This window comes from Oryzias melastigma, linkage group LG18 (genome assembly GCF_002922805.2).
Source record: "Oryzias melastigma strain HK-1 linkage group LG18, ASM292280v2, whole genome shotgun sequence".
NCBI classification, from domain to species: Eukaryota; Metazoa; Chordata; class Actinopteri; order Beloniformes; family Adrianichthyidae; genus Oryzias; species Oryzias melastigma.
In genome coordinates, this window is record NC_050529.1 from 11,847,607 (window position 1) to 11,874,778 (window position 27,172).

Below are 27,172 nucleotides of genomic sequence, written 5' to 3' on the forward strand. Positions count from 1 at the left end.
GGATTGGCAGTGTGGCCAAGTTGCATCACATAAACCGCGGCGAGCCAAGACAGTTTATTAAAGAGAGACCATCTCATTGAGGGGAGGTTAGTGGGATCCTGAGTCATGAATGCAATAAAAGAAAAAGAACACAATAATCTGGCATTCGCCGTGCTCCTGCGTTCGGACGCATTCCTGCACAATGCAGCTCGGTGCGGGTAGCAGCGGGTAGGGGCCTTTGCCAGGGCGGAGGCTGGTGGAGGGACCGTGCCAGTGGTGAACCTCAGACCACAACAGACGGCGCCGCACACTCCATCCTCTCATCCGCTCCAAACCAGCCAGCCACTGGAGCTGCCGGCGGCTCCGCCGACCACACACTGGAGCGCAGCCGGGAGACAGGGGCAGACAGCGAGGATGAGCGCTGAACCCCCTCTTGTTCTGTAAACAGAGCCGACCTCCCGTGAAACAATATCCCTCACCTTGACCGCAGTGAGAAAAGCAACACCTTCTAGAGCATAAATCATTGGGAAAGTGAACAGTTTGACTTAAAAAGGTGTCTCCTCTTTTTGTTTAAAGCTCTGAAATAAAATAATGTGTTCAAAAAAAGCACTTTAAAAGAATCAACTGACATTTACTGGATCATGTCTGTGCAAACGGTGAATAAATTGACATGTTTAAGGAGCAGTGATTTACTTTACAAAGATTGTGGTTTGTTACATTTCCCGCACAGATGCAGTCACACTCAAGGACAGCAGTCGAGCTAACATCATGACATTGAGTCCTCTCCGCTCTGTGTCTTCTGCAGTGCCCATCACCCACGGCGCAGCGGTACCTTTCTCTATGGCGGACATGCCCGGCCAACACTACTATCATGACCTGAACCCCAGTGTGGGACTGCACCGCTCCCTGTCCTCCCCTCCTGGCAGGTCAGTGAATGTTACAGCAACAAGAAAAGATCAGTAGTTTTTGCTTGTCTTGTCTCTTTCTGTGTCTCTAAAAACTTTAAATTAAAGACCTATTTAGGGACACTATTAATTCAAACATAAATTGGACTTTAACTTGTTTTTAGCATTTTATTAAAATACTTTTTTGTAGACTATTGCATATAGAAAGTTGTGAATTAACGTGTGAGTAATAATTTAAGCGTACCTAGTAATGTAAAAATAAATAAATTTAAAAAGTGATAACACTACAAGTCTGTTTATTCACCTTATTTATTCAGGTATTTACATTTATATTTTTTTGCTTATTGCTAAGCTAGGCTAGCTCTCATTAGTCTTTAACATTAATGTGATCACACAAAGATTTAGCTAGTACACTTTTTAAATTAAGATCTGACTAAATTTTATGTTGCTGTTTTTTTTTTCAACCCTTGTAATTTAGATGGTATGTACTTGTTTTCAAACCAAAAAATATATTAAAATTTATCTTTTTTATTTATCTTCGTGCTAAGCTAGTTAACTTGCATCAGTCTTTAGCGTATTTGTTCACACAAATATTACATTATTTTAGTACAAAAAACATCAAAACAATTCTGTATTTTAGTTGTTTTGTAGTTATTTTAATTCCTAAAATATGAACAAAAAAGTATAAGGATTTTTTTCCCCGCAGAACAGTTTTACAATTTTGTTTTGCTTTGTGCCTAACTTTCATTACTCTTCAACTCTATTGTAAGCACACAAAGATTTAATAAGTAAAGTTGAAAAAAGAAATATTTTTCTGTATTTGATTTCAATTAAAAAATATATATAAAAACATGAAACTGTCCATTCTTTCTAATACAATTTAACCTTTTTGTGTTTTTAGATTTGTGCCAAGTTAGACTAACTTCCATCAGTCTTTAACTTTATTCTTAGTGCATTAAGATTTAGCTAATAAAGATTAAAAAGTCAAACTAGTCTGTATTTTAGATTTTGTGTAACTATTTCTTAACCCAAAACGTAGATAAAACATATAAATACAACAGTTTTAAATTTATTTTTACATTTTTGCTTCTAGGCTAGGCTAACTCTCATCAAAGATTTAGTTAGTACAATTTAAAAAGTAAAAACTAGTTTGTATTTTAGTTTTGATGTAGTTACTTTCAATTAAAAAAAAGATAGAAAAAGCCTGAACCATTGCATTTGTTTAACCTAGTTTTTCTTACGTGTTTGCTCGGCTAACTTTTACTTTTTGTCAGTATATCCTGTGTTATAAAGCTGCATTGTGGACACAAGTGGCTCAATTTTTTGTTCACGAATTCTGTCAGTTTATAAAGTTACACCAGTAATGTTTTTTAGGGATAGAACTTTAATTTACAAAAATCAATAACTTAGAAAAGTGTAGTTTTTATCTGTTTTAATTAATGCAAATAAAAATGTCCATTTCTTGGGAGAGTCTAGTGATTTATGCTACATCCACGCGACCTCTATTCACATTGGTCTATAATATGAATTAGGACACTCAGACTCATTTAGAGTATAGCTATTATACCTCACTTGCTGTCTTGCAAAAATTGCAAATATGGATCACGCAGTCACTCTATCGGTCACATTAGCTGGGATGTCTGGACGAAGCTGCCAAGAGCATTAATATAAAATGGCCAACGTCTGAATGACTAAACGCCATCACTTTACCAGACCGATAAGCAATTATTGTTAATGTCTCTTAACTGAGAACAGTTTAAAGACATTTTCCCCAAATTGCGTAAATCCTTGCCAAACATCTTCCCCTGCTGACAACAACTAAGCGCTGATACATCCTGACATCATGTCAGTTATGTTACCCAGAGTGACCATCTCGTTGAAGTCATAAACTCCTCCTTATTTGCAGTAAAAGGCCCAAAACAGTCAACATGGAGGAGAACATGGACACCAGCCCGACTGGACCGGACTTCTACTCGTCACCAAGCTCACCAGCCAGCAGCCGGGCGAACTGGCACGACAGAGACGGAGGTAACACATTTGGTTTTTAGTAATGCAAACACTAAAGCTATGCATGTTTAGTGCATCCTTGAACGTGGATTTAGTCCATGGTGTTCACACTGGACAAGCAGGCTTATGAAATGTACAAATAATTCTCAAGAAACTTAAATTGTTCTCAAATCCAAATAAGAAAGAGATTTTATGGAGCCTTTGAATCTTTAAGCTGTTTGATTGTTGTTTTAATACTATTGTTTGTGTCCAATTTAGTGTATTTTTAAAAGGACGGACGCATTCTTAAAACTCAATGAGCCACATGTCTAAACCTTTACGGAAATCCAAAGTCGGAAAAGCCCCAGGAAGTTTTTAAGTGAATTTAAGCTGCTCCTTAAATGTCTCGTCTGTTATCCTTTAACTGTTTTTTACACTTGGGCTGGATAAGGATTGCGCAATAAGGTTTGCAGTATATTTACACCACTAATAAAGCTCACAGTGTGAGCTTTTACTTTCATGCAGGTGTCAGCTGTGAGCTTCAACGTGATAGATTTTCTTTTTTTTCTCTCCTTAAGTTGCAGTCGAATCACCTAAACGCTGAAAGCACCATAAATGTTGCACAGCAGGTGTCAATAAAAGCAGTTTGTTTGCCATACTGGAGTAAGAAGAGGAGAATTTATAATCAGATTACCTGTAATAAGGTGAAACAAGGGGCTTAAGGGATCAGAGCGAGGATAGAGATGTGTTTCGGCGCAAAAGGGGAAAGCGGGATCCTCGCAGGACAGATCCAGCGTCTCATTATGCCGTCTCCTGCCACAGAGCAGCGCTCGCCGCCCCTTTTAATTAAAGCCTCGCCGTCCCATGATTCCCGATCCTCCTCACTCCCTGCTGACTTCCATCAACGCTCCGATACCCTCGCCGCATCTGCTTTCAACCACCAGGGGTGGCAGAAATGTTAGAAAACACGTTGAGTGTGACAGACGAAATCGTTGGGAAGCCACCAAGCAGGCGCACAGTGGTTTCAGCTCAAGTTAAGGCCACCACTTCTTTATGTTTTATTGTGAAATCAGTTGGGAGGAAAACACCAGATGATCCACAAGAGATGTGGGGATGGTGGGATTTCGCCACAAACCCAGTGCGGCTGTATGAAATGTCAGCGTGCTCTGGGAGTATCCCTGCGCGTAAATGCAGACCCTTGAGGTTGGGAGAAGAGAATTCGCAGGAAAAGCTCCGCAGACGGCTATTATTCTGTCAATGGAGAGTAAATGAGAAGCGGGGGTTGATATTAAACCCATATGAGACTTCCAAAGTGCCAAGCAGACATTTCTCTCACGTGGTTTTCACTCACCGTGTGCTGGAAGAAACGTTTCTCGTTACAGAAGAAGCTATTTTAAAAAACTTTGCTGTAAACCTTTTCATTTCTTAAGTTCATTATATATTAATAAAAGCCAACCTTTAAAAATCTTTATGTGTGGTGCAGAGGTAGAGCGGTTGAGCTCCATTCAAAGGATGTGTCCCTTGGCAACCCACATTGGCATCAGGGTGAAACTACGTACACACACGTTCCAAAACATGCTAAATGTGGATTCTTGAACATGGTGGTGTTAACACTGGACGAGCAGGGAGGGGCTACTGTGCGCCGCTAATAGATGGAAGATCCACATTTACACATTTACTGCTCTATTGTGTCTCTCCAGTTAAAGAAAGATACAACATTTTGAATTTTAGAAAGTAGCTGTAAAGTAAAAGTAAATTAGTGAAGTCACTTATTGAGGTTCCTGACTACAGTACCCATAATGCACCAACAATCCATCAAGCGGTTTGGCTTCTACAAATTTTTGAGCGCCTCACTTGGAGGTCATTTAGCACGACCAGAATTACTAGATTATAGGTCAAATCTTCTACTTTTTAATAAATTCAAGGATTTTTAGTGCATCCTTTGGTTCAAATAAAAGGGTAAAGGTCAGTTAATTAGCTCTGATTTAATTTTAGTTTCTTAGATTTACAAATTTCTGCTCCATAAACAGTAAAATTGTCTTTAAAAAAAAAATCACTACTTATTTTGAAAGGAAGTCATGTGAACCTCCGTCATTTCATAAAAGGTTATTTTCACTTTATGTTCATGTTTTATTTAATCCCTCCTCAAAAAACAATAATTAATTTTAATTGATGATAATAGTAAGAATATCAAACATACAAATTAATCTTCTGAAGGGTGAAGGTAACAGTTACGGCAACAGTGTGTGAACATGTGTGGGTGAATGTTACTTTAAAACGATTTAGCCCCTCAAGGAAGGTAGAAAACTGCTACACAAGTATGCATCTTTTCCCATTTTGCTTTAAAAAAAAGCGTTTTCACTTGGAAATCCCCCTAAATTCCCGCCAACTCCTCTACAGATGAAGGTTGTTTTTTTCCTCCCTGTCAGTCAGGTGGATCTGTGGGATAGCGCCGCTCGTTCCTCAGCTCAAAACACCTCATTTTAAGGGAAAGAGAGGTCGGACGGTGTTAAAGTTTTACTCCCCGTGACTCCGGATGAACGCTCGCTCGCAGAGGAAGCAAAAACTTAAGCCGCCGCTGCAGCCGCTCCTCGCATCTATTTGTTATCGCGCTCCCTTCAGACTGCGCTTCTCACCATGGAAAATTGAAAACCGCGCAGCCGTGACAACGCGGCGAGAGCGCCGAGCCCCCAATAATGAGTCGCTCATACTTTGTGCACGCTCTCGCAGCTCGCAGGACTACATGAATTTGACTAAACAAACGCCTTCAGCTGATCCTGCAGGATTATTCATGGGGAATTACAGTAGCTTGTCAGACAGTGTGGAAGGCCAGGAGAGGCAGATGCGTTGCTGTAACATTCTATTTGGGATTAGGCGAGGGTCTTGACATTTCTAAATCCTATTTAGGTGACCAGCTGCTTTGCAACAACGCGTCACTGGCTTCAATCGTTGATTACATGTGATTTAGACCCATAAGAATTCATAAACCTGTTTTTATGTTTTCAACTCGCTGGTATTTTATCTAAATCCTTAACTGTGTTTGCTCTTTCCCGCCCTGCAGACATGTCCTCTCCCACCATGAAGAAGCCCGAGAAGCCGCTGTTCAGCCCCACCTCCCCGCAGGACTCCTCGCCACGACTCAGCACTTTCACTCAGCCTCATCACCTATCAAGTGTGGGACACAGTGGTGAGTTCCTGCCAAGCTTTGGGAACGAAAATTCAGATGCTGCATGTCCATAATCCAGCCCATTTGTTTCTGTGATCAAAACCAAAGTGTTTTGTACTTTTGAATACGATTTTACTGATTTAAATTTAGAAGTTTACAATAAGCATTTGATATGTAACATTTCATGTGAACCCAGATTCAATGTTTAGATTTATTTCTGGTCTTCAAATCTGAAATTCAAAGGAATATTGCTAACATTTTTGGCTCCCCTCTTTGCAAAAATAGTTCAGACACCCCTTCATTAAGCTCATATCTTATTTCTCCCACAGTTATATCAACGAGGAGCCCCCCACCACACTCGCCCCTGCAGTTTTCCACCTCCACTATCCTGCCCCCGGCGCCTTCGCCCTATTTCTCGCACCCCACCATCCGGTACCCACCGCACCTCAACCCTGCCGACCCCCTCAAGAGCTACGTGCAGCCGTACGACCCGTCCAGCCCGCAGAGCAGCCAGGTGGGTGCTCCCGCAGCCTCTCACAGGATTACACACTACGTTGTTTTTTAATTGTATCACTTCAAGCATTAAAAGTGTCAAAACTCTGGTTTAGCATCTTTAGCCACAGTTTATTACCAGATGTTCCAAGTTTTGTGTGTCAGAATTCCTTAGGTATGAAATCTTGATCGAAAGAAACTAAGATAGTTTGACTTTTTGAAACACTTCATGTGACAAAAGTTCAAATGCGGAAGACCGCAAGCCGCTCGTCTGGAAGACTTCCAAAAAAAAAAACAAAAAAAAAACCCATACCAAGAACGCTGAATCAAAACAAGCAAACGTGGTGGTTTTACACTTTCAAAGAACCCACAATGGCCCCCGCACAGCCAGCAGCGAGCGTCTCCGCTAGACGAGAGAGAGCCGGCTGATATTTATGTGAGTTTGATATCCCCGCTGCTCTCAGTGTAAACAAAGGCCTCGTAGTGAGCTCCATCTCCAGACGTGGCGGGGTAGGGGGACTGTTACTCCAGAGACAAACCACGGGGAACGATAAAGGTTGTAAATATTTGCCGTTGCCGGGGCCCAGCTCTTGTGCAGAATTAACCGGCCCTCTGCTGGGGTGCTGGAGAAAGACGGGAGACAGGCGGATGATGGGGGGGGTCAGCAGGGAAGAGGGGGAGGACTGTAAGGAAAGGGGGGGGCGTTTCAGCAAATAACACATTGGTTATAATCCCATGGACGAGTGCCAGAATGTTTTTATGCTTGCTTTAACGCAGATTATATTACACTCTAATTAAACATTCTATTCAGTGCGGAGGGAACCCCGCCGACTCCATTCTTCCCCAAAAAGGCCTGTTTGAGTTTTGAACTCCGGGGCCGCCCTGAAATGAAGGGCCCAGACAGTCTCCAGCCGTCCCAGGGAGCAGCTCCCCGCTCGCTCTTTTATTTCTCTCCTCCCTATATATAGCGTCTCTGCCCGGCACCGCTCTCCAGCGCCGCATTCACGCCTTTGTGATCACGGCGCTCTCCGGCTTTTCACGCCCTCCTAAATTCACTTCATGAGCACCATTAAAATCATTGTGTGGAATCATGTAGGAAATCTTATTGTTGATGATTGAAGATCTATTGTTGCTTTTGCACCCCCCTACCCTCTCCTTGTCTAGTTCTAGTAATAACTGTGACAGGACAGCGGCTGAAAGTGTTTTCCTCCCGTGATTCGGATTTCAGCTCCAGAACGAACGCAGCATTGCTCAACACTGCCGCTCTTGCATGGTTGTTTTGCTTTATTGAGATTTGCCCCACTGCACATTTACAAGCCAGCTAGAGCTTGTAAACATAAGTCACCAGTCAACCCGTCCTAATGAAAGACTGGTTGCTTTTACACAGCATTTTTTTTTTCTTTTTTACTTCTTCTGTCCAGCACTAGAGCAAACAGATAAGAGCTGAAGGCCTCTTGTGTTGTTACTGTCACAATAGAGGGTTATCAATTTTTGGACACACGAGGTGCATATTCATATAAACCCCTTTACCGGAGGGTAAACTTTATTCATATTATTTATATTTATTTAAGTTTCCATTCTTGGATGGTATATTAGAAGTGGCGGATAAGGGTATAACAAAGAAAAAAAAGGATGATGGAGGAAAAAAAATGAATAAAATAGAGGAGAGTTACAATGAGAGTCATTAAGTTGCTTGTGGTTTATTATTAAAACTGTAATTTTCTAAGTATAAGTTCAAGCTTAGAGATTGACCTTAAGGATTATAATAGCAAATGTTCAGTTGAAAAATCTATTTAAAATGTCCTGATGTGCTACCTAAAAATATGAAAGATGAAAGTGGGTTTCTCAAAGGACCATGGGTTGTCTTTGCTCCATCTGCAGTCGAACAGCAGTGGCCAGGGGGTCGGAAAGGTCCCGGGTCACTTCACCCCCGTCTTGGCTCCTTCTCCCCACCCTGGCGCTGTGCGACCCGTCTCCCTTTCCATGCCCGACACCAAGCCCATCACGACATCAACAGAAGGTGAGCAGGCGACCCTCACGACCCGTCACTTACAGCCATTGTTTTCAAATAAAACCAAAAAGGATCTCATTAATTTTTCACACAATGTATCAGTAACAAAACCTGTTATGCTAGCTGCTTACTCATATTTTTAAGAGAAAATATTTAATGGAAGGATATTTGATTGAATGAGTATCGTTTTTTTCAACAGCAAAAACCCACAAGACGACTATTTTTTTCTGAATAATCCCTCTGTAAATCCAGACTGTTTTTTCCTCTTTAATTGTTTAGATTTCCCAGCGTACAACTAAAAATCAAATAAATATATATAAAAAGAACAGATTCCTGTTGGATGTTATGACACTTTGGTCTGCAGTAATTCCCCCATCAAGGCAGATAGACTTTTACCTTTTAGTGTTGATGATAATTGTGATCTCAGTCATTTTGATTATTGTTTTTCCACTTAAGGAGTCTCTTTTGATAGAATATAACAAAAACTTTTAATTATCTCTACAAAAACTTTTAGACATGAAAACTTTTTGTGGAAGATTAAACTTCACAAAAGATATCTCCAACGATAGTAACTAATAGCACACACTCTTCGAATTACTGTAACTCTTTTACCTCTTACCCAGTTAGTATAATTTCAATGGAATCGGAAGTTGAGGAAAGCAGCTTTAAATGTGGAGTTCCACAAGGCATCATATTGGGCCCATTCAATAACCAGGGGTCTCTAATGTGGACATACTCTTACCCGATACCGATTCCACATCCCGAGGTTTTGGAATCCGTGATTTGGGAACAGCCAGCACGTCAAAAAACGACCAATTGGGGAGACCCGAAAAGTGACGCGGAGAAGGCCCGAACCGTACGTCCACAAATGACGAGTTGGGAGTAAGAATGTGTAGGTTAATTGATTATTGTGTTTAAGGTGTTAAACACAATAATGTGTTTACAGTGTGGTGTAGAGTGGTATGTATTAGCACAAAGCGGATTACAATAATTGTATAAAGGTCAAAGAGTTACGGTAGTCTAAAGAATGTCTAGGAGCCAATTTTCTGGTTTTAAAGGGCAAAATGGTTTAAAATGAATGGCCCCAATATGATGCCTTGTGGAACTCCGCATTTAAAAACTTAACCTTAATGAAAAAAACGTTTTTCTAAATCCTCTTTAAAACTACATAATGACTGTATTGTTGTCTGTATTTTAACACCACATTTTTGTGCTTCATGTGACTTCGTGTCACCCAGGCTACTCCACCCCCGGAACCCCCACGGCTAACCGTTTTGTAGGCCTGAGCCCTAGAGATCCCGCGTTCCTCCACCAGCAGCAGGTGAGCTCCTTCGTCACTTGGAACACTCCAGTTCACCTGCTCCTCATGTTTTCTTTTCATTTTCTATCCCCCACTTTTCCCCCTCCTATACACCAGTAAAAACACTCCCCCCCAACACCCTTGATAGCGAGTTAGTTTGTAGACAGGGACAGAGGGAATTGTGAGAATTTTTTTTTTTTTAGCTAGATTGCTAAATTTAATTGAAACTCGAGTTGATTGGAGACAAACCTTTCTTCTGGATTGGTTTCACAGGCAGACATAAAGATGAAGAGTCACCGTTGTTGTGTTGTTTTTTGGGGCGTCAAGACTTTTGTGTTTTCCTTACACATTACCTTATACGCCGTGTGCAATGCAGTCGCTGCAATCCTTTACAAGCCAGACTTGCAGCGCAGGCATCGCCCCGCTGCAGGATGTCCTCGGTCAGAAGTGGTAGCCTCCGTATGTGTGTGTGAGTGTGTGTGTGTTGTGGTTGTCATCTGAGAGAGAAAGAGTGCTCTCCCCCACTCCGTCTTATTGAAAGCGCTGGTCTGAGGCCAAGGCTTTTCCAACCACAACTAATTGAATGCATCTGCACGCAGCTACATAATGATCGCTGGGTTTTCTCCTCAGCTCACTTTTTTTTGTGTGTGTGTTTAGTAAAAAAAAAAAATGACAAAGCTAGCCTCTGTTTCCTCTCTCCTCCTTCTGTCTGTCTCTTTTCTTCAGAATTTCCTAAAATCAGTGATAAAAAAAGGAGAGGTGAGGGTGGTGTTTGTCATTTTGTCAGGTCTGGGATGCTTTTATTCCTCTCTGGAGGAGAAGGAGGAGCAAAGGGAGGATTCACTCGGCTGAGTTTGTTTTTGCACATTTTCTAGTAGCGGTGTTAGTTCTGTCAGTGAAGCACAAAGTGACGCGACATTTTTCCATAGAGCGCACCTCCAAAAGTGATCAATCAGTCAAAGAAGAGCGTACTAAAACAGCAGATTTCACAGGAAGTAATGATTTGAAGGATCTCATCAAATAAAGGTTTTGTTGGACTGAAAGAAGTGTCCCAGCGCTGATTCATCTCACTCCTGCGTGTGACAGTTGTTTTTGTTTTCAGTAGTGTGATTTAACGACCTGGGATTTGGCCTCACTGAGCAGTAAAGAGACTCAGGGCCAAATCCTGCGGGACTAAAACACTTTCACAGAATATTCCATCTTCTGCTGGCAGTCGTATGTTCAGTGTGTGGCCTTTATGAGGTTTTCTTTTTAAATAGTGGGCATTGCAATGCTTGACAGTAAAAGGAAACCAGGACTGGTCTGTATCTAGGCTTTTGTAAGCGATTTAAAATAACAATAAAAGAGAAAAATGTAGGAGACATGACATGGCATCTTTAATTGTACTGAATAAACATTACAATAAAATAAAATCTACAAACAGTGACAGTGCTGGATTTTACACAAAAAGAAAAAGTTCTATAATAGGACACTTGAAACAGACATGAGATTATTAGAAGGCTGAGGATATCATAGAACAATCATGCAAACTTTAACTTTTTGGTGTCTCAACTTTTTAATTGTAGTGATCTTTGTTTGGACGAAAACAGAACAAATTTAGATCCGAAACAATTAAGCCTTGTTTCCACTGAGCGTTACAGTACGTTCTGATATTTTGAGCATTTCCATTGTAAAATAGACCCATTAAACAGTACCAAACCGTAACTCTTGAGGGCCCCCATCCGTCTAGTTTTTCCAACATTTTCCTCTTTAGTGCGGTTTTCTTCTTAGCTGCCCGCAATTTTCTTTCAAACATTAAATTCCCGTTCTACAAGATCTACAAAAAGTAAAACAAGAAAAAGATGAGCCACTGGATGACCTCCATTGTTGTTGCCTTTGTAATTTTCATTGGCTACCCACTAGTTTAGAATTGATTTTAAAATCTTAGTTTTGGTTTTTAGAGCTCTTAATGGGCAGGCACCTGGTTATATTTCCCAGCTACTTGTATCGTATGTCGCTAGCCGGTCCCTGCGGTCCTCAGCTTTGAACCTTCATACAGTCCCAAAGTTGACCTCTCTTTTCAAGCAGTAGCCCCAAGCTTAACTAAGTGAAAATGCTCGTCAGAATTAACTGGACCGGACCGTAATGGACCGCTCAGTGGAATCAAGACTTTTTATACAACTTGTAGGGGGCCCACAGTTGAACCTTGTGGGACTCCACATTTAAATGCTTGTTTAAAAACATGTTTTTGTTAAGCATAATTATATATTATAGTGTTAGCTAAAATGGGTATAAGGTCAGTGCTTGTTCTCATGCAAGAAATTAAGGACTTCAAAGTGATATTACTTAAGTAGAAGTAATATTTTCTCTTTCAAGTGCCAATTTTAAGTAAAAAAAAGTAACATTTTATATAAGCATACCAAAGTTTTGAGTAATAGTTTGTATGAATTGTTGTTAACTAAATAAATTGATAGTATGAAATTGACATAAAATACAAGTAACTTTTAATGTTGTTACCCAATCTAGAATTACTTGTACTAACACAAATAAAGTAAACAAAAAATCTTTTTTTTTATTACAAATCTGTTCAAATAAAAGTAAAAACAAAAAAAAAATGTGTAAGTAAATGTAACTTTTGACTTTCTTCCTCTGAGTATTGGCTAAATATTTTAAATTTTAAGGAGAAGTTCTGGATTTTTTTTTTTTTATTGGACAGCATTGTCACTGTTTGGATTGTCTACATATAATTTAGTCTTCCTGGACTTTAAATGAGAGCAGAAGTCCCGGTAAAACATTCACACGCTCACAGCAGGCTTTGAAAATGGGAAAAAAAGAGAAACCACGCTCCCACACCTGCTCTACGGATCCCAGGCAGCGAACGTGTGAAAGCCCTCCATTCATCTCTCGCCCTGGTTAACCCCCTCCAGGGAATGCCACCATCCAGCATTCCGCTGGGAAAGATCGGTGATCAGATGTCATTTGGTATTATCTAAGGAAGGATCCTAATCCACAGTCTGCCCGCATCTGTTTGCTAACGTTCCTCGGCTCCGTCCCCCCTCCTCCCTCGGTGCCTGCTGCCCGCGCCGCTCTGATGTGCCAGTGCCAGTGGACAGATGGCGAGCCCCTCGAGGAGCGTGGCACCGAGCGTCTGGCCCGGCCCCGCGCATTTCTCTCCGAGCTATTGTCAGGCTGCAGAGTGTGGGAGCAACCTTCCACAAAAAACGCTTCCTGTTCCGTATCAGGAACACAAGCCATGACATCAGTTGCAAAGAGGGAGGAAAGAGGCTCAAATCCACCTTAAGCAGCGGCGTCGTCATCTTCCGATAGATCCGTGCAGGTGCTGGGAGGAAGGGGAGCACTTTTCTTGACCCGCTGCAAATGGCTTTGAATATTCAGCATTGGGCTGATTAAATCTCTCTTAAGAGCTTCTGTAGGAGCGCTGCACGCGGAGTGCTAACAGTGCAGTTTCATCCCGGTGCATTACTAAATGAATGCGTTGACCACAGGGCAAGGTTAGGGTGGTATTGGCAGAGATGGCTCTCAGCTGGATTGCCCACACGTGCGCTTGCATAATGCATGCAAAGGAGTCTTTTTTTTTTTTTTAGGAGTAATTTGTAATCTGTGCATCAGTGTGCGTGTCAGTGTTCAAGCTTTAACTTCATTGCATTGTGACCCCCCCACAAAACAAATCAATAAAAACAGTTAGCTAATGAAAACAAAGCAGTGCATGCTGGGGGACATTTGAGAGCACATGCATCCAGACGACTGCATTGCTCCACTTCCAACCAACTAACTGCATCTTTAGCTTTTAACTGTGACTGCATGCTCTTCCTTTATGTCTGCTCTCACTGTAATCACCCCCCTCTTAAAGCAAACCCCCTACTCCATTTCCACTCTTTTGTCTGTAACAACCTGGACTTTTTTTTTTTTTTTTTTTCCTGCTGCTCCTGCCGTAGGCTCTCCTGCATGCATGTGTGTACACAGTGTTGAGTTGTGGTGTAATCTGAAGTGGAAGTTGTCTTGGCCCAGTGATCTGACTGCTAGGTTTCAATTGACAGCTGAGGAAGTGTGACTGGAGCGTGACTCAAAACGGCAGGCATTATGGCCCCAGTGCCACTGACGACACTTTGGGGATTACTTGGCAAAGGTAACCCTTTTTGTTCTTTCATGCCATCTCTGTCTCTGTCTGAACACAACCTTGACCCCATGATTTCCTTCTTTTGCAGCTCTTTACACACAGAATTGTTGTGTATGAAATATTCATGGTCTGGGGCTTGTTGTTGTTTTTTTATATATTTTCTGAACTTTTATAAATTTGCAGGTTCTTCAAATAATTGATGCAAAATTAATTCATATAAAAACATGTCTTCTGTCTTTTTATTGCCCCTTCTTCCCGCTCTTTTCTCTTTTCAAACTGGAAACTTCTGTTTTTGGATTCAAACTAGTACTTTTTTTTGGATATATTTTTATTTTTAGTTGATTTTCCCAGAACAGAGATATTTTTAAATCTTTAAATTTCTCCCCCTGTCACTTTTTCCTCAAATTTTTGGAAACAACCCTCAATTGAATCCAGATATTTCAATGAAAAGGCTTAAAGACCCACTCCAATTATCTTTTGATCTATTTTAAAAGCGTTCCCAGTGGTCTTTTAATTATGATTAGCCGATTATGGAACTTGTAGTGGGTCCACAGTTGAACCTTGTGGGACTCCACAGTTACATGATTGTTTAAAAATGATTTTTTTTTTTTTGTTAAGGATAGTCGTTTTAGTGTTAATTAAGTTAGGTAGAGGGTCAGTACTTTTTCTCAAGTAAGGGTCTGAGTACCTAAAAGTTATATTACTTAAGGAGAAGTAATATTTACTCTTTCAAATACCTACTTTAAGTGAAATGAAAAGGCTTGAAGACCCACTCTGATCATCTTCTGATCTATTTTAAAAGCACTCCCTGTGGTTTTTTAATTATGATTAGCAAAAAATAAAAAAAACATGTAGTTTTCTAGGACATAAGGCGGAGTGACCTTTTTTATAAAAAAAATTTAAGACTTTTAAGTAGTTTATAGTGTGAAGAATACATTACTCCTAAATGCAATTTTGAGCTTACTATTCTTTATGTCCTACATCATTTGAAAAATGCCACAAGGACATTCTAAAAACAATTTTTATTAGAATGGGTCTTTAAATTTATCTTCCTTGTCACTGTTTTCTCAAATTTATGAGAAAAAAGCCTCAACTGAATCAAAATATGTCAACACAAAGGCTTTGACTTGATTTCAAGCCAAGATGTTTGAAGCCTTATGTTTGTTTCCATCTTTCTGTGCCTTTATGCTGTAGTCATGCTCTGCTCTCTTTAAATCACAGACCCCCCCAGGTTTGCTTCCATACTGTAACTCTCTTTTTCTCTCTGGGGCAAAAACCTGAACCTTTTCAGCCTGGTGGAGCGAGCAAGCTGAGCTAAGCTGTTTCCTGTCCTCCTTCCCGCTTTTCCCTGGATGTGCACGCAGGTTGAGTTCTGAACACAGAACCACCACCCCCCCACACCCCTGAAACAGGCCTCCTAACTAACAGGCGAGTGGAGGTAGCCTCCCCCCCTGCCTGCCTGCCTGCAAGCAGCCTGAGGTCTTTCTTTCCACTCAACATCCCAAACGTACTCCTCTGCTCCCCACGTGGAGGTCCCCCAACCGAGACGGAGAAAGTTTATGTTACTGCAGAGACCTGGATGCTTCTCCCACGCCAAACGTCTTCATCTTTGATGGATTATTTTGCTGCTCAGATTGAAACCGTCTAGTTTCTTTATATACACATCCTTTCACGTCTTCTGAATTTAAAAAGCTGTTGCCATTGTGCAGGAAATGGGTCAGCAATCCATTAAGATGCCATTAGATAATCTAATTTAGCGGGCTAATCCTTAAACGAAGCCCGCTGGATGATGCGCTTTCAGGGAGCAGTGAGGTTCGGGGAGCAGGACAGGGCCGGGGAGGCCATCTTTAGGTTACTCCAGGGAAGCCAGGTTGTCAAAGGAGGAAACCTTTAGTGCTTTCAAATGAAGGCAGGAGTGCATCTCACTTAATTACATTCCTTGACACATTTTCCAACATTTCTGGGATGAAATCAGAGCAATAAAAGCTGCAGAGATGTCAAAGTTTCCTCTGTTTTTGTTGGAGGATGCCTTCTTTGCATAGAAACGTGGCATCTTTTAGGTCATAGGACACAGAGACGGCCTGACAGCCGTCGATTCTAACCAGATCAGCACCGATCGGGCCCTCCCCACAATGTGAGCCATTTACCTGAAAGGACGTTCACAGGGAAAGAAGAGGCAGAGGTGGTGGAAGGGAGGGATGAAAAAGAGAGCAAGAACAGGAGAACTCTGGCCGCTCTGTGCGCCTCTTTGTTCAGTAAGGTAGGAAAAACCTAATCCTTCGTTTCCTGTCCGACGATTTCTGGCAGGAAAAGAGAGAAGGAGGGAGTGAAGAAAGCAGGAGAGGGAAAGAAAAAACTGTTGGAGGATTAGCCTTGAATCTTTTTTTTTAACGCTTTGCACTCTGGAAGCAACAAACTTGAGGGATGTTTGCTTTTGTTGCGAATGCATCTCCGCTGCTTTGTTTGCTTTCAGCCTTCAGCTGGAGAGCCGGGGCCGCTCCAGGGCGAGGGGTGAATGGAATTTGCACTTGCATTGTTTTAAGAGTACGAGCGGCGACTGGTGATTTGTATAATATGCAGACGCCGTTGTTCGTCAGAGGGCTCTCCTCTGAGTTCTCCTCTTTTTGACGGGGTTCTAGATGAGTCTGCGGAGCAGGTATTCTGACCGGAGAGGTGGGGGACGGGGGGACGTTAGACGAGAACACACTAGGGGCCTGTGATGAAGAAAAGCAGGCTAGTCGGTAAGGGGGGGGCTAATTATCTAACATGTACGTAGTGCAGCGCCCCTCGGGAACAACATGCTGCTTGTTCCCGTTCGCGTTTTCAGTTAGCACCGTTGCTCCCCAGGAACAATCACCGTGTTGTTTTGCCATTAGCGTGAGATGAATAGGGATGGGACAGCTTTGTAAAGCCCCCACCACCTCCACCCACCCCCCGACCCCCTCACTTATTTCTCCCTCTTCTTCACCATTTCTTCATCACCACTCTTCTTCCTTTGCTCCTCTATGCGAAGGAGGGAACCCAAACCGGTTTATAGCGTCTGACGGTTCTTTCACACTCAGGAAGTCCACGCTTTTATCGGGTTTGCTGTCAGGCATTGAACCCGCTGCAGGTTTGGGGGCAGCACACTATCAAAGAGGAAAAGTGATGATTGGATCTTGACCCACATTGGAGCTTTAGCTCCACTTTTTAAAGTCTTTTGACTACCGTAACTCTTCAACCGTTTACACAAGTAATTCCAGCGGACTCTAAATCGGACAAAAGTATCCTTGTGCTCATACGTGCAATACTTTACAGTAGTGAAGAGATTCAGCAGATGAATCTGCTGATTCTGTCATAAAATAATACTTCTGCCTGTTCTTATTCATAGTAATGTTAAAAAAAAAGCTTAACAATTGGAGCTTCTGGGTCGGCTGGCGCCTTTGCTCAAAATTCAAAGCACCCTAAGACCGTTATTTTCAGGAGGACAGCTGCACCAAAGTTCAGAGGGTTTTTTTCCACCTGCTAGAGGAATCTCAGCACAAACATCTGCCTTGACTATTTGACAAATTTTGCTTTTTTGGGTCATGTGACTGACCTCTGTTTCTGTGTGTGTGTTCTCCCTCCCTCTGCAGTCCTGGTACCTGGGCGAGCTTAGTTCCATTCCAAATGTCGAACGGGACTCAGATTCTGCCAGCAAATGTCCACCAGAACTACAGCATAAACATCATTGGTGAGCCCCTGGTCCCCGCTGAGACGGGGAACTGAGCGGGCTCGACCCACCCTCCCCCTCCTTTTCGGGGTAGGTGCAGGCGGGAGCGTTTTCGGCGGCGCAGCAACGAGCACTACAGGTGTGGACGAAACCAGCGAAGCAGCCGGCGCCGCATGGCATCCCCTCCCTTCTGCTCACCTTAACTCTACCACCCCCCTCCGCTCCTGCACCTCCTCCTGATGACGGACGCCGGTCCTGAAGTGAAGACGAGGGACAGCTCAGAGAGGAGGACGCTTCAGGTCTGCCGTATCCCGGCGCACACCCACCACCACCCCACCAGTCAGCTGTCGTGTTTGCAGAACTGTCGGATCCATTCAGATACTGTGATGTATAGATGCCTTAATGTTTGATTGCATGACACTCTAGACTCTTAGCAGTGATTCCTACTATTTTTCCACAATGGAGGCAGATTTAAGGTTTAAAAAAAAATAAATAAAAAAATAACACATAATCCCGGGTGGGGGAGGGGCAGAGGGGGCGGGTCCTGCATTTTGACACCTGCCCAGGTGAGACTCACTGTGTACAACCATAGGAACAAAAAAAATTGTGAATTCAGAGTGTTTTTTCTTCCGTTTGATTTCAGTTTACTGTGACTCGATAAAAAAAAAAAGTTTTTGTTTATTGCTACTTATTTCAAGAATTAATGTAAACACTTATGGCAAGAGTTGAAAACTCTTCACGCAGTTTTGAAAAAACACTAAATGCTTGAGATTGGACCCCTCCTGAAAAGAACTCCTTTTCAAAAGGATCGTTTTATTTTGAAAAAAGAAGACGTAAAATAGCGACAGAGGCAAGTGCAATTGAAACTATTTTTTTGTTTTGTTTTGTTTTTGTTTCGAAGGGAAGCTATCAGTCTCTCAGCCCTAAGACTCTAAAGGAAGAGGGAAGAAAAATACGTTCATTCGGTCACATATCCGTCTCTTCGCATGAGGAAAAACAAAAAAACATTGTGAAAGGCAAAGCATTAAGCTACCTGTGCAGAGCAAAACCAGCACTTACTTTGAGCCCTTCCCATTATAGCGGGGAGATTCTTTTTTTAATTTATTTTTGGGGTCAAAAATAAAAAAAAAACACCTGAAATGAATCATGAAATGAAACACACGCAGTGTGTGACAGACATTTTATTTTTTGAAATGTTAAGCGCATTTGGCCATCAGCTTGTAAAGCTTGTGTTTACAGAAAAAAGCAAAAAAAAAACTAAAAAAAGAAAGAAAGAAAGAAATCATGGAGTGTTAATGAATGAAAATTTATGAATATTGTAAATGTACTGTAGACTTAACGAGTAACGCTTGTGTAAGGTTTACTCTGAAAATTCAAATCCAGGTGGTGGCAAATCCCTGAAATCTCAAAAGGGGGCGGGGCCTCTACCAAGCCACCGCCCCCTTCAATCCAGAAAAAAAAACTCTCCAGTTCTCTTAATTTGCACGATGAAATAAAGTCCACATGACGTGCCTTGCCTTTGAATATAGAGACATCACTACACTTGTTTTTGCTGCATTTATCATTATAGAAAAAAAGACAGAAATTAACATTTTTATGATAATTGTTTTTTTTTTTTGTACTCTGAATGAAATTGTTGATTTTTAACTTCATGTACTACTCTTTCTCACAGTTACATCGCATATCAAAGCTGTGTATAGTTGCAGTTTGAAAGTTTGTAATCAACCAGCTTTTGTGTTGTTTTTTTTTGTTTTCTTCAGTATTTTGGTGGTTTTTCTAATCTTGTCATCTTTTTTTTTCCTCTTTTCTTTAACGTGTTCATCTTCCAGTTGCTATTGCAGGAGGGTGGAGTTCAGACTTATGAAAAATTATGCAATACCAAGTTTTGCCTATGTAGGTAGTGCTTATAGATGCGTTAATTATTAGAGGCTAGTTCGGAGGTAGATGATATCGTAATGCATTTATTTAGTTGATATCGTTGTTTGTCGTCGGTGTTGTTGTTGATGTTGCTGTTGTTGTTGCTGTTGATGTTGTTGTTGTGGGTGATCTTCCTCTTTTTTTTTCTTGTTTTGTTTTTTTTAATTGACCAAAGTGGGGACTGCTTTCTATGCAGTGTGAGACAAGGTCTGCTCTTTTTCTTTTTACATCCTTTCCTCCACAAACAAAAAGGAGCGATGGCAACATGATGACTTTGGAGCTTTTGTTTTCTAAAATTACTGGAAAAATTAGAACAAACAAAAAAAAGGTTGCAAAGTCCCTGATTGGTCTTAAGGTGTCACCCATTGACTGTATATGAGAGCTGGACGGATTGAGTGTGATGTCACCCATAGAAAAGGATTTACTTGGGGATTTAACAAAATAATAATTTAGTCGACATTTTTTTTTTTGCGCAACAGACGCCATGTTGGAACCAGAAATCATTAGTAAGCAAGGATTTGTTTGATTTGGTCTAAGTCATTGTGTTCTTATGGTAACCCCTTTCGCCAATCAGGAGTGAGCTTGTTGAAACCGGAAATCATCAATAATTTCTAGAATCGATTTGATTCCGATTTTTTTCCAACTCTTTTGATCCACTCAATTCAATTTTACACATTTAGACAGATTTATTTAGAACTACATTAATACTCTCTCTCTCTATATATATATGTTTTGAAGATTTTCATATTAATCTGATAGAGTTCACATACTGTAAAATGTATTAGGGAAATGATAATGAGATTGTTAATAGCATACAGTATTACATGGATTCTCAAACGTAGAAGCTCCAAGAATTGTTCTGCTTCTCCTGGAGAGTGTTTCAGTTTGGCCACTAGGTGGCGATCACGCTATAGCGTTAAACCTTATTCCAGAAGAAGAAGAAAAAATCAGCAAAAATTGTGTTTTAAACCATAAATGGTTACTTAAAAAAATTCCTGAGTATTTAAATATGTTCATTTAGTCAGCAATTATGTTTAGGTTGACCTAGCGTTAGCATTAGCCGTCACCATCAAGCTAGCGGATTTTAGCATTTCGCGTTGTATCAATCTTTTCTTTTATGGATCTATTATTAATCTATTAGGTTCGATTGATTAATTGATTTTATAAACCCAGCCCTACTGAAATCAGTCTGAAATGTTCAAAGTAGAGCAGGAATGGCTATTCTGACAAATATAATCACTGGGTAATAGCTGTTGGTATTTGTAACATGTTTTCATATACAGTCAATGGCGCCAACACCTCCATTTTTTTACATTTTTGTTTGATTTTTTGTGGGAGAGACTGCTTGACTTGAGCTCGACAATCGTTTTGCATCGGGGATCTCTGGGATCCCTGCTAGGGCCGCAGCTGAGGACGGACGCGCTTGTAAAAGATGTCGCCGGATGCAAAATCCCGAGTAGATGCCTTAAAACCCGTCAGCGAAGTGGCCTGTGACCTGCGCAACAATCACACACCGACGAATGCTAGCGAGACCTGTCCAAAATCAAGCTCCAGGCAGGCTCAAGCAAGCCTTTAGAAAGTATTTTATAAATAGATTTGTATAAATGTAAATAATTACTACGCACATTGAAACTAGTGGAGCCAGTCGTCCTGTAAACCCATAGAATCGTACTAGAACTCATCCGGAGAAAAATAGAGCACTTAAATAGCACATAGGCAATCATCCTGTCCCTTCAGTCTGTTCAGAAGTCACAGCGAACCTCTCAGGCATATCCCAGGGCATTATTTATGTCAATCATTGTCTTCTGAAGTAGAATTTTGTTTTTCTTGGCAGAGAAGCAGCGCCACTGGTGCTGTCATGACACTTTTTTGCACTCTTTCCCCACAATCGTGAAAGACGCGCTCGCAGAGGGCTACGGAGCAGAAATCATGAAATGATCCTCAAGTCAAGCTCGATCTCTCCACTTTTACTCGTCAAATTAGGAAAATAAAATCACGCTATTGTATGTGCACTGTTTCTTCTCTTTATTTTGGTTATTTTTAAGAAAAACTCTAAGTACTTTGCAGCCTTTGGAGCCCCCGCTGAGGTGCGTTGATTGTGCGTGGATGTGTTTTTAAAAAAAAACTAAAAAAAAACAGACTGTACATACAGGTTTATGTCCCGATTGCTCGTTGAATTTGAGTGCGGGCGCGAGTGCGAATGCGGGATGGAGGGCCTCTGACGCACAGCCAGAGGACAGGATGAGGGGAAAATAAAAGCCTGCCGAAGGACAGGATTGTGTACACTGTAAACTCTTCTGGGGAGTTGTATGTAAATCTTTTATTTTAGAGGGAAGAAAATCCATTTTAGGAATTTTATTTTTTTATTGTTTTTAGTGTTAGTGCTCCCCTCATTTTCCTGATTGGTAGGATACAAAGTGTTTTTTTTTTTTTTTCAGAAGTTACTATGTAAGAGCAAAATAAAAGCGGTTTTGGGGCAGGACATTTTAAAAAAGAACAAAAATGAAGGCTTTTTAAGAAAAAAAAAAATTTTTAGTTTGATGTTTCAATTGAGTGAAATATTTGAATTGTTTTAGTGAGCCCATAGCCAGTGGATTGTGGGAAATCCCTTTTTTTATTGTGTGTTTTTTCGGGGTACGTGGGTGTGAGTTGCAGAAGGCGAGTTTCCCGTAGCAGCTGGGAAGTGATTTTAGTTTACAAAATAAAAGCCCCCCTACATTGCACCAGAGAAGCAGGGTAAAAACTACTGCAATGACAAACGTCCATAAATTTTCTGTTTTAGTTTTTGCTGTTTTGGTGCAGAATATTTGGTGCTATGTCGGCCACCTTCTTCTTGACCCCATTCAATCCCTGGTGCTTCACTAAAGGGTACTGTACCTTCCAGTTTTAGTGTTTGAATGTAGCTCGTTTAAATCAGTGTTTAGCTCTTTTTTTTTTTTTTTTTGAAAGTGTTACCACTCTGATCGAAGTGATCGCAGAGGAACGGGAGGGTTGTTATGCAAGGAGGACCTGTGGCCCTCGAGCAATACGCGTGACTTTCAAAATTTGTATCTGTTTTTCTTTAAAACGCAGAGCCCGAAAGGCAATTCCACAAAAATGGAAACATCCAAACGTTCGCTTTTACCCCCCACATAAGCAATACACACCTTCCATATTTGGGCTAGCTGCTAGCCGCTTGGCATCAGGTTGTTGTTGCTGATACAGAAACAAACCAGCATTTTTACAGGATTTAACTCACTTAAAGGAGATCAGATGATAGCAATGCAGTGCCTGTTCATGTCTGCTATATGTATATGATGTAGAATGTGATAGACTTCCTTTGAGGTGAGATAAAAACCGCATCACTCAGAGGAAAAGTGTGACATCTCTTGTGATGTATTCCCTTTTTTTTAAATCATGTCTGTCCACTTCAGATTTTATTTTGACAGGAAATGCTTCCTTTTATTTGTATTTTTCCTGGAAGTGGGTGAAAGGACAAAATTAAGTCTTCGGACGAGTTGCCCCTTTTTGTTTTTTAGGGGGGCGGTTGGGTGGGGGTCTTGTGGCACTTTTACTTCCCTCTGCACGCACGTTGCACTCCGTTTCCAGGAAACACAGTGGAGTCAGATGTGTGAAGCAACAACAACAACAACACCAACAGGACAACAAGTGAGCAGTCTCCAGTAGTGATCGTAGTCCCACTGCGAGTGTGTGCAACGGTCTATGTATGTATCTGAATGTACGTTTTAGAGGACTTCTTTCCGAAATCTTTTATTTTTGTTTTGTTTTTTGTTTCTAATTTGCAGTTTAGGAGCCACAGGTGTCCATTGTGAATTGTATAGCGAAGGCCTTGATATCCCTTCTTTTACTGTTTTCCTTTTTTTCTGTTTTGTTTTTGTTTGTTTTTTAGAAACACCAAGCAGTAGGCAATGCCTTCGAGCTGGTTACATTTGATGCAGGGGCTAAAATTGCCACAAGATTAAAAATCAGTGTAAATAAAGGCTCAACTTTTTGTGATTGTTACTGTTATATCCAGCCTATACTGCTAGCAGCTGTTTTTACTGCAGTCAATTACTGGAAGTGGATATATTTCCTATGCAAAACTGTTTAAACAATAAAAATGAGCTATGCTACAAAAATAACTTCAAAAGAACGACTCTTTTTTGTGTGTTTTCTTGCATTAAATCCTTGTTTTTTTAATATTCCACAGTAAATGCTTAATATTTGTTTGTTTGTTAGCTGCATCTGCACATCCATAGAAAATTTCTGACTCCAACCAAATGAATTTAATTCAGTTGTAATTTTTTGTGATAAGAACACTGCTACTTGTAACAACTATCCGATGCCCAGATCTGATGTCACTTCCTTTTGTAGGCAACATTGTAACAGTTATAAAGATTCCATAATTCATACATTTTTTGGTGTTCCAAGATTGTAAAACTAGTAATTCATTAAATAAAAAAAGCTCCTGATAGTGACAATTCTGCCATTATAACAGCAGATAACATCTTGATCACGCAAATTTATGTTTTCCTGAACAACAAAAAGCTTCTTTTTCATTATTGTAAACAGTTTAAGCTACACATTCCCACTCTCAACTCATCATATATGGACGTATGGATTGGGCCCCCTCCAAGCAACTTTTTGGCGTTTTGGGTGTCCCTAACTCACCGTTTTGTTTATGTTCTGACTGTTCCCTTTAAATCAAAGGCCCCTAACCCCCAGGACGCGGAACCTGTACCGGGTTAAGGTACTGGTGCTTGTCCTGAGGGTTGGGGACGCATATTAGCGTCTGTGGCCCTCTGATCGGTTTGAGTTCCGGGGGTTAGGGACCCCTGATTTAATGGGAACAGCCAGTACGTCAAAAAACGAGTTGGGTGCACCCAAAACGTCAAAAAGTGGAGCAGAGGGGGCCCGAAACATATGTCCATATATGACAAGTAGTGCTGCCTCAAACGATTATTTTAATAGTCGACTAATCACCGATTATTTTTTCCGATTAGTCGACTAATCGGGTCATGGACTAGATGTGAAGCACACATCTTAACCATCATTAGTTTTAAACTAACTAGATATATAGCATTGCCTGTGATAATGCAAGTGGTAATGCAGGAAGCTGAATGTGGCTAGAGTTGATAGCTGAAAATGCTGAAGCTAATAGCTGAAATCACTGAAGCTAATAGCTAAAACCACTGGAGCTTATAATCAGCTAAAATATTAGTTAAATGCCAAATTAGCCTAAAAAAATGAAAAAAAAGCCTAAGTTAGCCAAAATAGCCAGCATGCAGCTAAAATATTAGTTAATCTCTAAAATAGCCTAAAAAACTGAAAAAAATCCTAAATTAGCCAAGACAGCTAGCATGTAACTAAAATATTAGCTAAACTCCAAAATAGTCTAAAAAAACCTTAATAAATGCCAAAATAGTCCAAAAAACCTTGTATAATGCCATTACAACTTTCAACTTTACTACACTCTGACTCAATAAAAGTCAAAGTTTAAATTAGTCGTCGACTATTTTAATAGTCGATTAGTCGACTAATTGTGGCAGCCCTAATGACAAGTCGGGAGTAAGAATGATTTTCGTGCATCTGGAGATCAGTTGGGTAGATGTTACAGATCAGGTAGTGACACGAACAAAACAATGTCAGTAAGCAACGATTGGTCTTAATCAGTATGAATCATCGTTTATATGGCGACTAAATTCACCAATCAGAAGTGAGCTTGTTGAAATCCCACTTAAAACTGGGCTCGGAGAATCTGCTAATTAAATGTTTTGAACTTGAGAACACAGGTTTTTATTAAGGCATCTAATTGGACAGTTAACAGCTTGCACTACAGGAAAAAAAATTCCTGAAAAGAAATTAGGATTATCAAGACCATGTTAAAAAAAAAAATCTTAACGATTATTCTACTTCCTGTTTGGAACGCGAGGGGAGGGGTCTCATATACAGTCAATTGTTAGCTGCCACTCAAACAGGTCGTAACCTAATGTCTTTGTTTTGAAATCTGGAAACACTCGAAAGTTTGTCTTCCTCCTTCCTGGAGGGGAAAAGGAAGCCTGAATAGTGAGGAAAGCAATCCGAAGGGGTGGAAAAAGGGCCGCGTCACAACATAGGAAAGATTTAAGTATTACGCTAATTGGATCTCTGTTGATTCCTAGAAGTGTGTCTGCGACAGTTACCCCTGGAAGCAAACACTAGCTTCCGTGTCCCAGAATGACCCCGCCGTGTTCCGCTGGGGCATTACCTCTGCTAATCTACAGTAATGCCCCAATCCCCGAGGAACGGGAGGCAGCTTACCCAACGTGGACCAACGCAGTCAACTGGAACCTGGGCGGGTCACCCGGGGCGGCGTCCATGCGAGTCACTAGGTCAAGTGCGTGAATCTGTGGTCGGCTAAGCCTTTTCTAAAGGGATTGAGGCCATCGAAGGAGACAAAAGTCGGGCTAAAGCACCAATTAAACCTCATTAGCGAGCCGTGTGACGGGCTCAGGGCTCAGCTGGACAGTTGGTGACGACAACAGGAACCGTCCGCAGAGCCCGCGGGGCCAGGTGCCCCCGCGTTCAGCAGGGGGCCCCCCTCCTGATGGGTGATTAAGGCCCTGCATGTTGTGCACAGCACAAGAAAAGCTCACCTGGCCTCAGCCACAAACCATTTCATTTGGCTATCATTAAAGGCGACCAACAATGTGGCACGCTGATATAAAATTACTCAATCTATAATGGTAATCATTATACCATTTATGAAAATTGGCCAGTTGAATCAACATCTGGCTTCAATAGGGGGGCTCTTGTCGGTGAAGGTCTTGGCAGCGTCTTGTAGCCTACATATTTTCCACTCGCTTTTATCAAGGCCTGCTGTCAGTGATTTGACGAAGCTAAATAGATGATGATTTGGCCCTATTATGTTTCTCAAAGCTCAAGCAAAGGGGATTTGTTGATTGCCTTTGTGTTTGTCCGTCCCGTCTCCCCCCTGTCCTGTCTTTCTACATGTATCCAACGGCGCCTTGTGGTCGTCCGACGTGCTTCAGAGAGGACGCAGAGGTTGGAAAGCACAGCGAGTACTCTCACACAAACCTGCGAGTGCAGGGGCTGGACGGAGCGCTTGGACATGGGCCAGTGCCAGCACAAAGAACTCTGTCACATCCCCAAGTTTTATGGGAGGAATATAAAATTCATCTTGCGTGCTGCTGGAGTGGTGCAATGAATTAATCTGATCGTGTCCTCTTCTGGCTTCAAAGCAATGCGCTTCATCCTGCAGGATATAATTTGTGAACATTTATGGTAGTTGGAGCACAGTATGGAACTTATGATTTGAATTTACACAGGAGGAGGGGAAAAAACTGCTTTATTGGATTTTTATTTGTCCTTGAACTAACCGCAATGTCAGGTTTTATTGTTTCGGTAAGCCGACGTGTTGGCTAGCTATTAGCCTAGCTGCAAAAAAACAATTTTTATTGTAATTTAATGCCTTAAATTGCTTTGTGCTAATATATTCTCAAACTGTAATACATTACAGATTACTTTTGTTGTTTAAAAGAACTCTCAGAATTTGAATGCATTCCATAGCATCTTTAAAAAAATAACTTGTTGGGATTGAACACATTTGTTAAAAACACAAAAATTTAA

At 41.1% G+C, this 27,172-nt stretch overlaps 1 protein-coding gene across 4 annotated transcripts in view; it reads left to right on the forward strand.

The window, feature by feature from the left end:
• The window catches only part of LOC112155958 (nuclear factor 1 B-type), a 63,725-nt gene extending 44,509 nt beyond the window's left edge, over positions 1 to 19,216 (forward strand). For 2 of the 4 annotated variants that reach the window (XM_024288046.2, XM_024288047.2), the window contains exons 5-12: positions 785 to 905; positions 2,791 to 2,912; positions 5,932 to 6,057; positions 6,366 to 6,550; positions 8,410 to 8,548; positions 9,778 to 9,860; positions 13,877 to 13,965; positions 17,571 to 17,703. In XM_024288046.2, coding sequence (XP_024143814.1) covers positions 785 to 905; positions 2,791 to 2,912; positions 5,932 to 6,057; positions 6,366 to 6,550; positions 8,410 to 8,548; positions 9,778 to 9,860; positions 13,877 to 13,965; positions 17,571 to 17,703 — 998 coding nt within the window. Of the gene's footprint in view, positions 1 to 784; positions 906 to 2,790; positions 2,913 to 5,931; positions 6,058 to 6,365; positions 6,551 to 8,409; positions 8,549 to 9,777; positions 9,861 to 13,876; positions 13,966 to 17,570 lie in introns of all 4 variants that reach the window. The other 2 variants (XM_036216564.1, XM_024288048.2) reach the window with 2 other exon arrangements.
• The last annotated feature ends 7,956 nt before the right edge of the window (positions 19,217 to 27,172 follow it).